General features: G+C 40.7%; 1 protein-coding gene across 6 annotated transcripts in view; it reads left to right on the top strand.

The window, feature by feature from the left end:
- Positions 1-15,921, top strand: part of PAG1 (phosphoprotein membrane anchor with glycosphingolipid microdomains 1) — a 110,731-nt gene that overhangs the window by 76,529 nt on the left and 18,281 nt on the right. For 5 of the 6 annotated variants that reach the window (XR_002467307.3, XM_021550559.3, XM_021550560.3 and 2 more), the window contains 3 exons: positions 11,522-11,730; positions 14,360-14,411; positions 14,954-15,050. Coding sequence is in view for 5 of the 6 variants with exons in the window: in XM_021550559.3 (XP_021406234.1) it covers positions 11,606-11,730; positions 14,360-14,411; positions 14,954-15,050 (274 nt within the window). In the remaining variant the exon portion in view is untranslated. Of the gene's footprint in view, positions 1-11,355; positions 11,416-11,521; positions 11,731-14,359; positions 14,412-14,953; positions 15,051-15,921 lie in introns of those variants that run through there. The other variant, XM_021550563.3, reaches the window with a different exon arrangement.

Below are 15,921 nucleotides of genomic sequence, written 5' to 3' on the forward strand. Positions count from 1 at the left end.
GGGGGTTGGGTGTGTTGAGGGGTGGTACCCAGCTCATAGATCACTCCTGCAGGACTCATGATTAGTTTCTGCTGCCTAGGTCTGTTGGGGTCAAGCCCAGGGTTTTATATTGCACTCTCCAGAGCAGGAGAGAAGGTGGATAAAATGCACCATGTGTCACAAGGTTGGTGTGGGGGCAAGACAGGATTTTGCCTTCCTGCTCCATGCTGCTGCAGGTGCCAAGCAGGACATTGCCTGTGGTTCAGTGGGGAGGTGAAACCACAGGATATTCTGGACTGTCAGAAACAAGTGATGTTTTCATTTACCCCAGCTCTGCTTCCAATTGAAAGGGCAGAATGATGTCATTATGCCGGTGAGAAATTGCAATGAAATTGTACCACAGTGTGAGGCTGTGAAAAGGTGTGGTCTGTCAGGGCTGCTCCTGCTGCCCAAAGGCTTAAGTTATCCACATTGTCTGGTCTGATGGTTCAGCCAAGGAGGTCAGCTCAGAGGAGTGTTCTGAGACCCTTCCCAGTGGGTCAGCACACGTTAACCTCCCCTGGTTTTTCTATGATTTATAGATACCTCCTCTCCTAATTCTAGGTGTCTGAAAGGTCACTGGTCTGTCAGAGATGAGGAATGACCTTCACAGCTGACTTTGAAGGTACCCCTCTCTCCACAGGAAGAAATTAGTCTTTCCTGATCATGTAGAGCATAGAGGCAGCCAGTTTAAATTATTTTTACAAGTCTGAATTAAGGCAGCACCTTCCCTCTTGGAACACATAGCTGTGTTTTCAACTCAGAGAAAACAAAGATTGGCAGCACTGTCAGATACCTGACATCAAGTATCTGGATAAGTTGCAAGAACTCTTCAAAACCCACCAAATCCTTCTTTATCTTTTTTATATTTTTGCATGCAAATTAAGTTATTTAGACACGGATTCTCTCATGTGCTCTCTTGGTCTTATCTTGAAAAAAAGTAAACTTTTCAAGACAGGGGCCATCTCCAGCAATGAAGAAGGCTCTGCATATGTGCACCAAATACTTAACAAAAGCTGACATTACTAATGACATACAAATGCTAAAAGGTTAAAAATTATTTTATTGAATCAATTAAAGTGAAATGAAATTTGATTTTGAAATAACTCTATACCTATACAAAGGACACTGTAAGGTAAACTTGTTTTCTTCAAATTGATTTGTCACCAAGTTCAATCATGGCTGCCTCTCTTGCTGTGTGATAACAATTCTCAGTAATTACTTTTGTTTCATGATTACTAAATATTAAATATAACAGGCCCTTCTGGTTTAATTTGTATTCTACCTCTAAGAACCATAACTTAGCTTCCCTGGAACACTCCTGTCTTCCAGACATTTATATCCATAGATTTTATGATAGCATTGTCACTCAGTTATTTGGACTGTTTATGTTTTAAATTATTTTGATTAATTTTTAAAAGAATTGGGATGATCTTCATGTGCTTCATTTGTGGATGCATATCACTCAAGGCACATTAAAATGCTGTAGCACCCTGACAGTTGGATAAAAGACATTTTTTTTAATTTCTTATTTTAGGTAGAGTTATTTTCACTATAAGTAATAAAATTTGAGCAATCTGAAAGTTTAGCATTAGTATTTAGTCTTCTTCTATGGTGGGAACAGAGATGAGATCCCACAGGTAGGACCGTGCAGATAGCGTCTGAGTAAACAAAAGCCTAGTTTTAGAAATGTAAATGTACAGAAGTGAAATCTCATTCTAAGCAGAAGTCTCCTTTTAAATTTTTTTTAGGAAAAAGGAAGAGCAATATTTCACTGGGGACAATCAAAGCATTGTGTTTTGCTGTTGCATATTTTGCAGTCCTCTGTAATTTTATACAGTTGGGGTCCTTTGGAATTTGGAAGTAGCGTCTGGAAAAGTACCATCTACTTGTTGTGTTTCGTGGCCTGATTCAAACAGCAGTGTGAGAACAAATACAATTGACGTGGATTTTAGAGGTCTTTTAGATCAGATGACTGAGACAAACTCTGTGTTTGCCTACTTTCCAAGCTAGGGGAAATTTCTCAGTTTCCATTATTATTACCTGAGATAGCAAAAGGGTTGCTTGAAATGTGGTTGCACTGCAAAAGCTGAAAGGGGATTTAGCATGGTAGAATTACATAAACAGCAAAGTGAAATTATAAACAGGCCTTGTTTAATATGAAAGAGCATCTAGTTCCAGGAAAAGCAAAGCTATCAGGAGTAGTTGTGTCAGAGCTGGAAAACACAAAGACAGCTTTTATTTCTATATGCTCTAAAGTATGCAGTAATCATGGTCTAATTACCTCACTGCAGCCAGAAAGCAATATGGGATATTGTGGGGGTGTGGGAAAGAACATAATAATGCTACAATTAAGCTGTAATCTTTGGCATGGTCACTCAGCAGATAAAGCTTTTCTGCTGTCACATTTGAGACCGTCATTATTTGGCTGCTAAAGCCTGGGGAAAATATGTGGTGCTGTTCCTAGGAGCTGTTGCACAGAGGCTTCATTATGGGTTTCTTCCTCAGCAGCTGGCCAAGCCCAGCCAGTGCTCTGCATTTGAGAGCTCTGGCCTCAGCAGTCCCCCTTGTCCATGTTTGTGCTTGGGGAGGTTTGTACTGGTGGTTGTGGAATGGAGAGAACCTGATTAGCCACTGTGGAATTCATTTGTGAGCTTTACATTTTTGGTTGCAAACCTCTTTGCTCAGAGCCTGATTTGTAACGGAAGCTGCATTTGGCAGAGCTTTGTGAGTGTATAGTTTATACACAGAAAGACCTTGTGAATGTGGGAAATAAATGTGATAGCTCTGTGACAGGTTAGGTGCATAATTATGTATGTATTAACCCCAGGATGCAGACTGTGTTTCACAGAGACATAATCACATTCACATGCAATTATGCTCACCTTCTTTTTAAATGTAGTTTTACAGCTTGCTATGAAACTATGCTAGTGACATCTCTTATTTTCAGAAATCCTCCAGCATTTTAAGAAAACTATTCCACTGTCTTGAAGTGAGCCCATGAATTCACACATGTAATTGTTCATACAACTTTCCTGACTTTGCACTTTCTGAGATTCCTTTCTTTCTGAGGAGAGGCTGCCTGCACTGCAGGCTTGTGTGCACTTACTATAATTCTAGTAGGAATAGAAAGGAAAGAATGGCAGAAGAAGTCAGGTCAACTTTGAATATATTAACCTTGAGGCAATGTGGTCTGACAAGGCATGAATGAGTTGCTTGGAGTATGAATGCAGATTATGGCATAGATCAGCCTTTACTGCTGCAAGAGGCTTTTTAATTTTTCTGCAGTGCCACAGATAGATGGGTTCAGGGAGACTTGGTTTCTCTCTAGAAGGTGTTAAGGCTTAGAAGGGGTTAAAAGTGGCCAGTGGTTTGGGACTGTTTGGTTTTGTCTTAGATCTGGTTTTGCATTATAGAGCACGCACATCCTTTGATAAACCAGCCATGATTTTTGAAGAAGTAGGTACTGGTACATTAGATCAGAACCTCATTATTCTGCTGCTTTGCAAAGCAGAATCATGAACTATTTTGAAGGTTTATGGCATGCACAGTCTCTCCAAGGCTCGTCTGACAGCCTGCAAGAGCAGCTCAGTCCATGTCAGTAATTCCTTCCAGCATCAGCTTTTAGGACTAGGCCTTAATAATGTGCACATCTAGTCCTTAGAGCTTGGAATAAGATGTGTCTGTCTTGAGCTGTTCTCAGAAATGGGTGCTCCCAAGCCAAGCAGCTCAAAACACAATTGCACCACCAGAAGAGCTTTAACCTCTTGTAGGAAAGTATTTGTCCTGATTTAGTGCATAGGAACCCTAAAAGCAACATGCTCAAGGAACTGCAGGAGAAAGGCAATCTTGGTCTTCAGGTTTGTGTAGTTCGGGACTGGATCTCCATTTAGATAGAAGCCAAAAGAAGCCATTGCAGATGCAGAAACAGAAATTTGACCAATTACAAATATGTTTTGCAATGTTTTTTAAGTGCCTTTGAAGAAACTTCACAATCTTGACTCCAGTAACACTGTGGTGTTAGGAAATGTTCTGCAGACAGCACCTCAGTACAAACAGCAGTCCTGTCTCCTACTGTCTCCAGAAGCATTTAATTGCAATTGCTTTTGTTCACTTACTACCAATGTAAAGCAAGGATCACATTTGTGTATCCAGGCTGTTCCATAGTATCATCTGTTTTAATGTGGCAATGCCTGAAAATTATCTGAAATGTCTCTTTTTGATAAAATTTTGACATCTTTGTATTTATTTTATTAGGTTATTCCTATTTGGATATGTTAATGTAGTGTTTGTCACCTGTAGCAGAGGTGGTTTCCTCAGGCAGCAAACAGGACTGGGAACTGAGAGAGAAAGAGGAGCTGGAGTGGATAGAAAACTGAACGTGTCCTGTGTAGAGAAGTACTGAGAGAAGGATTTCTAGTACAGGGGGATTAAGGTCCAAAGGACCCACTGTTATCAGATGCCCAGTATGAAACACAAAAGATGTGATTTTACCAAGTTACAATGGCCTGAAGCATAATTTTGGCTGAAGTCAAAAGGCTCTTTCCCAAAACCAATCCCATACAGCACTCAGGAGTTAGCTCTGGTCAGGGACCACTCCTAGAAGATAATAGAACCACCATTCTGTGGAGAATAAGACAGTATGAGATTGTGGGCTTGGGCTGTACAAGACAATTATCTCCAGCATGTTTAATTTACTGCAATAGACCCAACCTTAATGTTCATTAAAGCACAACTCCCACCAGCTTCTGCAGACAGGCTCCAAAGCAGGACTTGCAGTAGGAGATACCTTTGAAGAGTCTGACCCAAGTATTTTGCCCACACAAGAAGAAATGCAGCCCTGATGATGTCATAAAATATGTGTGTAATGCCTTATTGGGTTATGCTGTCAGGAATCCACCAACTGTGGGAAGGTACAGAATGGACACACTCAGGAGCTGCCTCCAGCTACTCTGCAGTTAAAGCCTGGTTAGGCCACATAGTGGAAAAGGTCAGAAAGTATACAATTTAAAATCAAGAGGTTTAAAGGAGGGTTGCTTGGGTGAAGGAATGGTGCTTTGATTTCATTTTAACACAGATGAGCATAGTGCTACACTTAAGGGCTGTTCCAGGAGCACAAATGGCATGTTCCTGCCAGCACTGTGGTATTTGCATGCAGAAAACAGTCCTGACATGGAAACGGTTATGGATTGAGCAAAGTGCATCTGCCATGTCCTTCCTCTTCTCTAAATGAGGTTTGTAGTTCAGTGTGAGCTGTTGTGGGTACAGGAGCTGTGGATTGCCTGCCTTCAGATGTTTTATTTAGGGTAGCCTTGAGGGTGTGACATATAAGGGGTGTGCTCTGTCCTTGGTGTCCTGCTGGTGCCTGAGCTGGGTCTGAAGTTGCAGAGGGAATTTTCTGAAGTGGGAGAAAGGTAAGTCCTTTGGTCTCCTGTAGGATGGTATCACTTTCATAGAGAAAGTGTACTTTCAGGATTTGGAGAAACAGAAGGTGAAAGGCTCTTATATTGAGAGGTGTTAATCATATGTGCAGGACAATTTCTGCTGTTGCCTGCTTGTTGCAGCCCTGGTTTCTGGTCTTGTTTTGTGGTTGAATGACAGCATTTGCAGCTGGATGTTGACAAGAAGACATTACTTCATACTCCTCAGCTCCTGTTTCAGTTTGTGGGTCCACATATGTTTTACTTCCCCATTTTCTGGTTTAATACAGCTCTCTGGGAGATTGCTACCACAGTAATAAAAATCTCATATAAAAATTCCAACCTTCTTTCCCACTCTCCCTGCTCCTTGCCAGGCATGCTATGGGGTGGAGGGGATCTTCCAAACCATCTCCCGCCCTGATGTGTTTCGCAGTTTAACAGTGGATAACTGAGAGCATTTGGAGCCAGAGGGTGGCAGGGGGAGGAGAGCACTGGGAGACTGAGCAGTCACAAGGGAGTCCTGTGACAGAGCTCAGGGGTGAGCACATGAAGCACCTGGGCAGTGCAACACAGCCTGACAGCCCTGGACAGGGAGCCACAATCCCCACAGCCTGCCCGAGTCTCTCCTGTCCTGTCGCGTTTGGCTTCTCACATTCAGATCCACTTAGTTGTCAGAACAATTTAGTCTCTTGCCTACGCTCCATCTCTAATTCATTAAGAAACCCAGAGAAGTGAAGCTGTTGACATTTCCCACTCTTTTCCCTTTGGAAGGCATGGGCCGAGTGTTCTTTGCAGCAGGACATGAATGAAACTGCTCCCAACCCAGAAGCCAAGGGGAAGGTGGCGGGAGAGGGACACACTGCCATCTCCTGCTGGGACACCAAAGCATGGCATCTATCACAAGCACATCCTTTACATGTATCACCATAAACTCAGGCAGGACTCTGCTCAGAATCCTGGCCAGATCCTGAATCTGAAGTGCGCTGGGTCTTTTGGATGCTAATCTTCAAAGGTGTTCGGGTCTCACCCCAAACTTTTGCAGCAACTTCCCTGCCAGTTAAAATTTATGCTTCAGAAATTTATGCTTCATTTGTGCTTTGTGTTCCCCAGTGTTGCAGCCTGGCTATCTGCTTCACTCCAGATACAGGTTTTCGGAACCAAAATTGCATTCTCCTCATCATCACGTCAGCCTGAACTACCTCAGTTCTGTTTTATCCCTGCAACAGCCGCAAGCAAAAATAACACATTATTCACCATAAAAGTGTGGTTATGCAACAAAATACCTGTCATGAAACCACAAATATAATTGGGCATTTAAGTGGAATTTTGAGGAATGGCTACAGGCATCATTTATCATAGGGATTTCAATAATGGGAAATATTGATGTCTAAAAAGCAAGAAGTTCCCACAAGAAGAAGAAATTTTATCCAATATAGTGTAGAAATTTGTTTTCTGAACTGGTAGTGACTTTGTAATGTGAATGCAGACTATTGTTTAAATTTTGCCATAGTTGAAATAAGCAGTTTTCTTACCCTCATGTTCTAGGCCTTTCTCTGTTATTCTCTTTAAGAGTTCAGCATCCCAAACAACTTGCGTGCAGAGTTCTGTGGAAAGGGTACAGTGGAAGAAATCTTCATCTTTAAAGGGCTGTCACACAGGAAAATAATTTTAAAAGCCCCAAACAGTTCCATTGACACTATTGTGTCTCAGCAGTGTGTGTCTGCAAGGTTGAACTGTTTGAGTCTGACAGACTTCCAGGGGTGGAGGTAGGACTGTTTTGAGCCTGACAGATGAAGGGCCCCATGTGAACTCCATCTGTAACAGCAGAGTTTGAACCGAACTCTGAAGCACCCTCGGAAGAGCCACAAATCCCAGACCCCGAACAGAGAGATTCACCAGAGGGCAGCACGATATCACTTTCTATTGTCAAAGTAGGAGTTAATCGTTTCAGCTGTCAGAGAGCTCTTAGAAATTAGATGCTTGTTGTTCCATCATTACAATTTCAAATAAGTTTCTCTTTAAAGCTAGCCTCTGGAGAATCTCCTAAATCTAAGGTCTTAGGCATTGATGTTTTGTCCAGGCATTCACATAGTGGAAGCAGAGGGAGTTCAGGCAGTTGTGTTCTCAATGTATGTCTTTGCCAGGTTTCTGGCCAGGGCTGGCTGGGGCAGCTGATGGGTGCTGGTCCAGCTTCAAGCATTCCAGGAGCTCTGCTGTGTTAAAGGCACCAGCCTGGGTGAATATTATTTCAGCCTCATTTTTGGGAGGCATTAACCAGAAGGAGTAAGCCTTCTGATGTCACTTCATGATAAGGGACCACAGAGGATGAATCTAGAGCCATAGAATCATAGAATGGCCTGGGTTGGAAGGGACATTAAAGGTTCCAGTTCCAACTCACTTGCCAGGGCAGGGGCACTTTTCACTAGATACGGTTGACTCAGAGCTCCATCCAAGCTGATGTTTAACACTTCCAGGGATGGGGCACCCTCAGCTTCTCTGGGCAACCTCAGAAAAAAGTGCCTCACCACCCTCACTGTAAAAAAATTTCCTTCTGAGATCTAATCTAAACCTACTCTCAGTTTAAAGCTACTTCCACTTGTTCTATCACTACATGCCCTTTAAAAAAGTCCCTCACTAGTTTTCTTGCAGGTCCCCTTTAGGTAGTGGAAGACTGAGATGGTTTTGTGTTATAATTGTATATAATTATATAACATTCTGGTTGTCATGTGTGCTGAGCAGATTCTAAGTCCTTTAGTACTTATGCTAAACTCCTGCTGTTCAAAGAGCCAAGAGGAATCCCTGGTCACATTTTGCCTGCTCAGCTTCCTTCATTCAGGGCTTCACCTGTCATCAGTCTGTTCCTAGTTATTTCTCTGTTCTGTTTGCACAGGTGTCTGCAGCAGTCACCTCCCCTGGTTCAAGTGCCTCTGTGCTTTTCTGTCCTTTTCTGAGCTCCGTCTCTCAGCATATCATCAAAGCATTTTGGGCTGGTTTCCTGTAACTTAACTGCATCTTCTGGCCTTGGTCATTCCCTTTGCTGCTTTGACTTCTGCCTGGTGGGATGCCTCATGTGTAGCATCACTCTTGTGCTTCACTCCTGACATGACACGTAGAGGTCTTCCTTGACTGACTGTGTCTGATCTCACTCCTTTTGAAGTTCAGTCTGAGCTCCATCTGCTTCGGCTCATTTCACCACTTCCTAACTCTGTGCTGAAGCCTTCAAAGACGCAGCTTTTCCATGGGGCTGCTCCACATGTATCCTTAACTTTCCTTAGCTTAAATATTATCTTTATTTAAAGTCCTGGGATCTTAAGTATATATATTTAGAACACTTTCTTTACAGTGTTAGCTTAAGTTACATTACTTAGTCTTCTGAGAGTATAGTACCCTTCTTCAGAGTAGATACAAAATTATGAATTCAGTAGTAGAAATAATTTCAATATCTTTCAAGACAGGTCTGTGTCTGCTGTAAAAGAAAATAAAAATGTGTTTCTGTTTTAAGAAAAAGACTTTAAATCCCTATTATGTTCTTTCTTTCTTTCTTTCTTTCTTTCTTTCTTTCTTTCTTTCTTTCTTTCTTTCTTTCTTTCCTTCTTTCTTCCTTTCTTTCTTCATTTCTTCATTTCTTTCTTCATTTCACCTTTCTTCTTTATTTCAATATTTGAAAAAAAGGAGCTTCTTTTTTTTTTCATTTGCATTCTTTTTATTTCTTGGGAAGACCAAGGAAAAAAGACAACAAAAATGCTGAAAAAATATTTTGTTCTGTTTCCTTTGTTTTTACATTCCATTTTCATTTTGTCTTTTTTTTTTTTTTCCCCCCCAAGGGAAAGAAAATAATAGGGAGTTTTTAAGGCAAAAGGATTGGACAAGAGAAACAAAAATATATTTTAATAATTCTTTTCAGTTTTAGCAAGGCAGAAAATGCCTTTGAAAATTCACAAAAAAGAAAAGTTTAAAAGGGAAGTACTTTCTATTCAATCTCTTAACAAGGCTTTTTAGCTAGTTAAGCCAGCCAGCACAGTGTGCTTTGTAATGTTTTCTAGATGAGGAGAGTCCATCACCTGTACAGGAGTCCATACCAATGCACGGAGGTCTTTGTGAGCATTACACCAAGTTTTCTCCTGACTAAACTTGATTCAGTTTCCCTTAAGGTCTCTTCATTTCACAGTCAATGCTATGACTATGACTCACAGTAGAAATAAGCCAACCTGGGCTTTAAAACAGGGATGAGGCAGGGCTCTATCATCTGCTGTGTATGTAATTTTTAGAGTGATCTGCCACTGCTTTTGAATGTTTAATTTTCCAGGCGCTGCCAAGATAACAGAGAGGCACATTGCTTGGCAGTGGTCATCGCTGAAGAGTGCTGGCTCTTGGGTGTCAGTGCTCAAGACTACCAGTAAGATGTATGGGCTTTGCAAGGTGTGTGGCACCTGTTCTTCCTGTCTATTTAGGGGTTTGGAGAAGTTACACAATATCTGGCTTTCTTGTTTCTTGCTCAAACTAAATATATATAACTACACCTTGATACTGGTCTTTTTAGAATCAGCAAGTTTTTCCATCTTTTGTTTGTTTCTTCCCATTTTGACTTATATCCAATGCCACTATTATCAAAAGGAAAAAGTAAAAAAAAAGCTTTTATCCACTGTGGATAAATTAGTAAGATTCTTCTTGGAAGGTGTTCAGAAGTGTTCATGAAGGTGTTCATGATCCTGCATAGTTGAAATGAATGAGTCTATTTTATGCAGGAACAGAAATGTTACTTCTAAGAGCTTCCCAAGTTACCCAGTCACATAACTTAATTGTTATATGTAACTAAGTATCTTCTCTGATTCACCAGATTTACTTTGATCTGAATGGCCTTTTTCTGGAAATAAATCTTATTTTCTTGTAAGATTTTAATAACAAAATGGTGATATGTTTTTGTATACAAGTATGATATTAGTACCTAATTAAATTTGTTTTTATAAAGGATGCTTCTTGCTGCAAAAAAAAAAATGTTCATACACATTTCCTATACAAAAGAAAACCTATAAAAATATATCCATTCAAGTAAGTCATTAGTGGCTTTAGACATTGTCAATCTTATATTTGTGCTACTTTTTCAATCCTAAAATATATCTGCTCATTTCTTAGCCATTGTATTCTATTTCAGTTTTTATCAATCAAGTCAGGCTGAAAGCCTGTAAATAGGCTTTGCATAACCTGTTCCCAAATTATGGAGGAATTCATACTTTCAGCAGTGAAGAATCAATAATTTCTTTTTAATTTTGCCACGTGAACAATGTATTGCATTAAATATATGTACAGAATTTTAGAATATAGTATACTAAAACTTATATGTCACAAATAAGGTTTACCCAGGAGTCTTCCCCATGGGCTGCTGTGCTGTAGCAAAAGTTGTGTTTATTCAAATTCTTTAAAACCACCCTGTTTACTTTGCTCTGTTGTTTTCTCAGACTCACGTGGGGAGAAGCTAAAAAAAGAAAGTTCAGTATGTTGCTCTCCAGATACACTATTGAGAAAATAAGCATGTCACACAGAAATAAGACTGTATCTCATCTGCTTCGAGGAGGGTTTTTGTGGTATTCCTTTCAAAGACTTACCTAGTTTCTTTGTCATTGCACTTTAAGCCTTGAATCCCCTGCAGGCAGGAGAGACTGAGAGGGAAGGAGGTGAATGTTTGCTGCAGCTCTCTTTTATCTTGTTAACTTTGCAGAAGTTGTAGCTAGTTTCGAAAGCTCACTTTTCAATGAAATTTGCAACTATAACCACACAACAGATTACTCTGGCCCTCAAAGCAGATTTATAAATCTCCTGAAAATGCAAGTACAGAGATGTCGTACTACCTTTTATTCATGTTGAGATTGTAGATAGGTAACAGCTTGCGTTAATATTTGACAAATCTGTTCTTTGTTACTGTCAGAAATGTAGCTGAATATCTCTTTGGCTGGCTGGCTTGTACTTGAAACTGTTTTTTGTAAGATCTGGATTTGAAAATCTCTCTTGCCAGACTTGTAGCTGTCAGATCCATTATCTTCAAAATTTCTCTTAACCTCTGATGGTGTTTTTCTTTCCTTCTGCAGAAACAGAAGGTGCATGCAGCACAGATGTCAGTCTTCAAGGAGTAACTTCTTCAACCCCAAGTGATACCAGCTCCTGCTAGTACCATGGGGCTAGGAGGTGTTTTTTTAGGCACTGGACAGATCCACGTAATCCTGTGGGGAAGTTTGGCAGCCATGACGACACTCTTGTTCCTCACCTTCCTCATCTTCCTTTGCTCCAGCTGCAATGGGTAAGGCTCCAGGGCTTAATGGTTCTTGATGCACTTTGGACATAGCTTCATGTACAAATAGTGAGCAGAAAATACTGAGGACTGAGGTACAGAAATAAAGAAAAACAGAGCAAACTTCAGATTGAACAATTCTGTTCATTCTAAAATCTAATTATATTTTTATTTTGCTGTGAAGGAAGTACACAATTATGTTTATTCAGTGGTTTTATTAGGGTTTATTAGGGGTTTATTCCCTTAAGCAGAAGCCTGGAGCACAGGTAGACACACTGAGTATTAGCAGGTCACACCCCTAAACTGAAACTGAGAATATTAGGCGGGCTAAATAGGACAAAAAAGTCTAGGTAAAAAAGGAAAGGGAAGTGATTATGTACTTTCAGCTTTGCTGTGGCCATTCCTGAAGTATAGGGAATATAGTATTGATCTTGCCTTTCATGCAAAAATGAGTAAGGATCAAACAGAGGTACTAATTAATGCCTTATACCTTATCTTTATTTTCTTCTCCATAAGAGGATTCAATTTCACCAATACAGGCACTTCTACTGACTTTGTTTATGCACATTTCAAGGCTCCTTCATGACTTGTAAGCTGAGCCCTGCTGATGCAGTCTGTCCATGGTGTCCTTCCACAGGCCAGACCAGTCAGACTTCACTGGGAGGAGTGGGATTGCTGTGGTCCATATTGCTGGATTTTGTAAGCACAACTGAATCAGCCAAATACATGGAGGGGGAAATTCCAGTAGAGCAGCAAAATCTACAGTTTGGATGCATATGCCTATATGGAGCATGTGCTTTCACCCCTTCAGCTTTGAGAACACTGAGGAAATTGTGCAGCCATAAAATGCACTATATTGGCACAGGATGTGTCTACAGTGGAAGGCTTTATTTTTCAGCAGGATGTATTTAATGCCCACCATGCAAAAAACAGTTATGAGCAAAAACAGGTCCCAGAGTTGGTTGAAACCCTAAAAAGCCTAAGTTAGAACATGTAATTGCAGGTGATTCAGGAAAAACACTTCCGTAAACTGTAAGTTGACACTTCAGTATCTTCTTATTGCCACAGTTTCCTGTGATATCTGTGTAAAAAAAATAGTAGAATTTTTTAAATTTTATTTAAAAGTAGAAAATATTCTTTAGCCCACAGACATTGCATTTAGGTACTGTGTATCATCTTTAACGCCTTTTCCAACTCAAATGATTCTGTAAGTTTGTGTTTTGTTTTGTAACACACCAATCTTTGAAACATCTCTAGAAAGATGGGTCAAACCACTGAGTAATTTTTGCAGTTACAGAGATACATTGCCTGAAATATTCTGGTGATGTTTTTTAATAAATTCTTGTGTTGCTAGTTTGGGCATAATATCTTTTGTTTCAGGTCATTCTGTAGGGCAGGTTGTTTATGCATAAATATAATTGTGCAGAATTTCTTCCTGGCTTACTCTTCGAAAATGGACATAGAAAACTGAATAAAATTTGCTCTTTCTAAAATATCAGAGGAAGAAAAACTTCCAGAGAGGAAATTCAGCTTTTAACTTTCTCTGCTCTGCATTGGTGCATGCTCACCTGCTGTTTTGTTATGTCCCAATTAGATAGAATTTTAACAGTTGCTAATGTGGAAGTACAGTTCACTGCAGACTTTAGAAAAAGCAAAAATTTCATATTGTCAATATTTTCTCACCTGTTTATTTGAATTTTCATCTAGGGGAAGGACAAACATTATTTTAAACTTATCCTTTATTGCAGTATTTCTGAATAAGAGGTATATTTCCCAAATGATAAAAACTGGAAATGTGATCCATACTTAGACTCCTATGAAGGACCCAGGGAATTCCTTTAAAAATGTAGGCCTCTGCTGCTGTAAAATTTGTATGCCTTTTTGAACTGCTTATACTTTTTATCAATTTGACTAGCATTTTTAGTTATCTGGATATTTTTGGCCTTTTCTAATTCCTGATAGGATACACACTTTTTACTGACACAATTTAAGGGACTCCCTAAGTAGTCTGTAAACAGAATGTGTATCTGAGAATTTCAGATATAACTAAATTGAAGAATAATATTTTTATTATCATAGAATGGCCTGGGTTGGAAGGGATTTTAAATCATCTAGTTCCCTGTCATGGGCAGGGACACATTTCACTAGAGCAGGTTGCTCAGAGCCCCATCCAGCCTGGCCTTGAACACTGCCAAGGATGGGGCATCCACCAGTAGCTGCTTCTTGGAGCAATTTGTTTCAGTGTCTCACCACCCTCACAGTAAAGAATTTTTTCCTAATATTTGATTTAAACCTACTCCCTTTCAGTTTGAAGCCATTCCCCCATGTCCTATCTCTACATAATTATTTACATTAATGTAATTATCATCAGTCACTTCTCACTGTGATCTTACACTGAGTGAGAAGAAGGGTTTTGTGTGTTTGTTGTATCTCTTCAGTTATGTTTATCACCATTCTGCCTCAACAGTGTTTTTACACAGAGGTCATGCAAATTCCTGTAATAATTTTCAGTTATTCCATTTTCAGTATTATCGTGAATCATAGTTCTGTTCCCTGCAGGAGTGCAAGGTCTATGAATGATTGGTATTTGTATATTAGCATAATTTTTAGTAAAAATTCATGTGTCTTTTTCATTAAGGGAAAAGAAGGCCAAAAATCAGAATGGAGATCATGAAAATCTAATGAATGTGGTGAGTATTTATTTCTGGCAGCTTTTGTCTGTCTTGTGGTTGGTTTGTACCAAGCTCCTTGCAAAATACAACAGATTAGAAAATTGCTCAGGAATTTCAAGATGGTTGAGAATGGGAAACTAAAAGTTGCAGAACAGGAAGAGGAGGAAAACTTGTGTAGATCCTGATAATCTGCACTTTTTCTGCCACTACTGTACTCCAGCCTTTCTTTGGCTCCATTTGCAGCGTACAAAGGGCAGCGTACATTGCAGGGTACAAAGGGCAGCGTACCCTTTGTCAGCTGCTGCTTCTCACAGGTTAAAGCCATAGTAATGTCTATGACCATAAAGCTTGAAAAGGACATTGCTCTGGACATCTTGGCGTTTATTTCTTTTTAACATGTGTAAACACAGGCACTTAAATGCTTTAATCTAGCTGGCATGGTTTGCTTCTCCTGCTGATAATGCCTGTGGTCAGAGCTCCGGAGGCGAGAATGAAATGCGCTGCGCGTGTGCTCGTGTGAAGGTTTACTCTGGTCCTGTGGTCTCTGATCTGTGTTGCAGCCTTCCGAGAAGGAGGTGTTCAGCCATTCCATCACCAGCTCTGTTACGGAGCCTCCCCTGAACAGTGAACAGAACGGGGCCCTCAGCAACGGTGAGGGTGAGTAGTGGCAGCCCTGCGGTGGGGTGAGCAGCGGCACCGTCCCGGTGCCCACAGCTCCCACCTCAGCTGCTCGCTGGGGATCCCTCAGGTTTCAGGTTTCTAGCCAGCAGCTTTCCAAGCACACAGGCAAGCCATTTGTCAGAATACTCTGGGCACCTCTGCACGACTGACACCAGATCACACAGAACTTACAACCGAGTTTAAAAATGCCATGGAGTCGTTTGCCTTGCTGGGAAGTCAGTGGAGGTGATCATCTCATGGAGATTCAGGTGGTTTAGGCTGCATCCCTGCCTCTCCACTTCAATCCTGGGTGTGCTCTGGCACAGCCCTACACCCCTGCTCCCACTCCTCCATGCCAGCCAACACTGGGAGGTGCTGAGGTCCTCTCCTGGCCTGCCAGGTCTGGGTCACCAAGCCATACCTGCAGATTGACCAGGTCATCAGGCAGAGAATGGGACCTTCCCTAATCTTGGTAAGCTATGGAACTGGGATAAAACCAGAAGATGAAGCTGAACCTTTGAGTTTCAAAAGTGCTTCAGGAGGCTGTGGAAATATTTCAGGTCCTCCTCCACGATTACAACTTTGGGTCACACTACTGTGCTGTGCTGTCACTTATATTTTTACATTTTAGAAAACAGGCAACATAAATAGGCTTCCTTTTTTTTCCTTAGTCTTTGCTTTGCTGAACACTCAAAATGATTCACCCTGAAGTATCACTGGAAAATATTTTACTCAGCTGTACCTAAAAATAAACTCACTCTCAGCTTGGAGCCACTGAGAGCCAACTATTGTCTTCACACTAACACCAACACCAGGGGCTGCACTCCAGCTTACAGCTCTCTCCTCATCTCCTGTAACCAGGGGCTAA

This window comes from Lonchura striata, chromosome 1 (genome assembly GCF_046129695.1).
Source record: "Lonchura striata isolate bLonStr1 chromosome 1, bLonStr1.mat, whole genome shotgun sequence".
Lineage (NCBI taxonomy): Eukaryota > Metazoa > Chordata > Aves > Passeriformes > Estrildidae > Lonchura > Lonchura striata.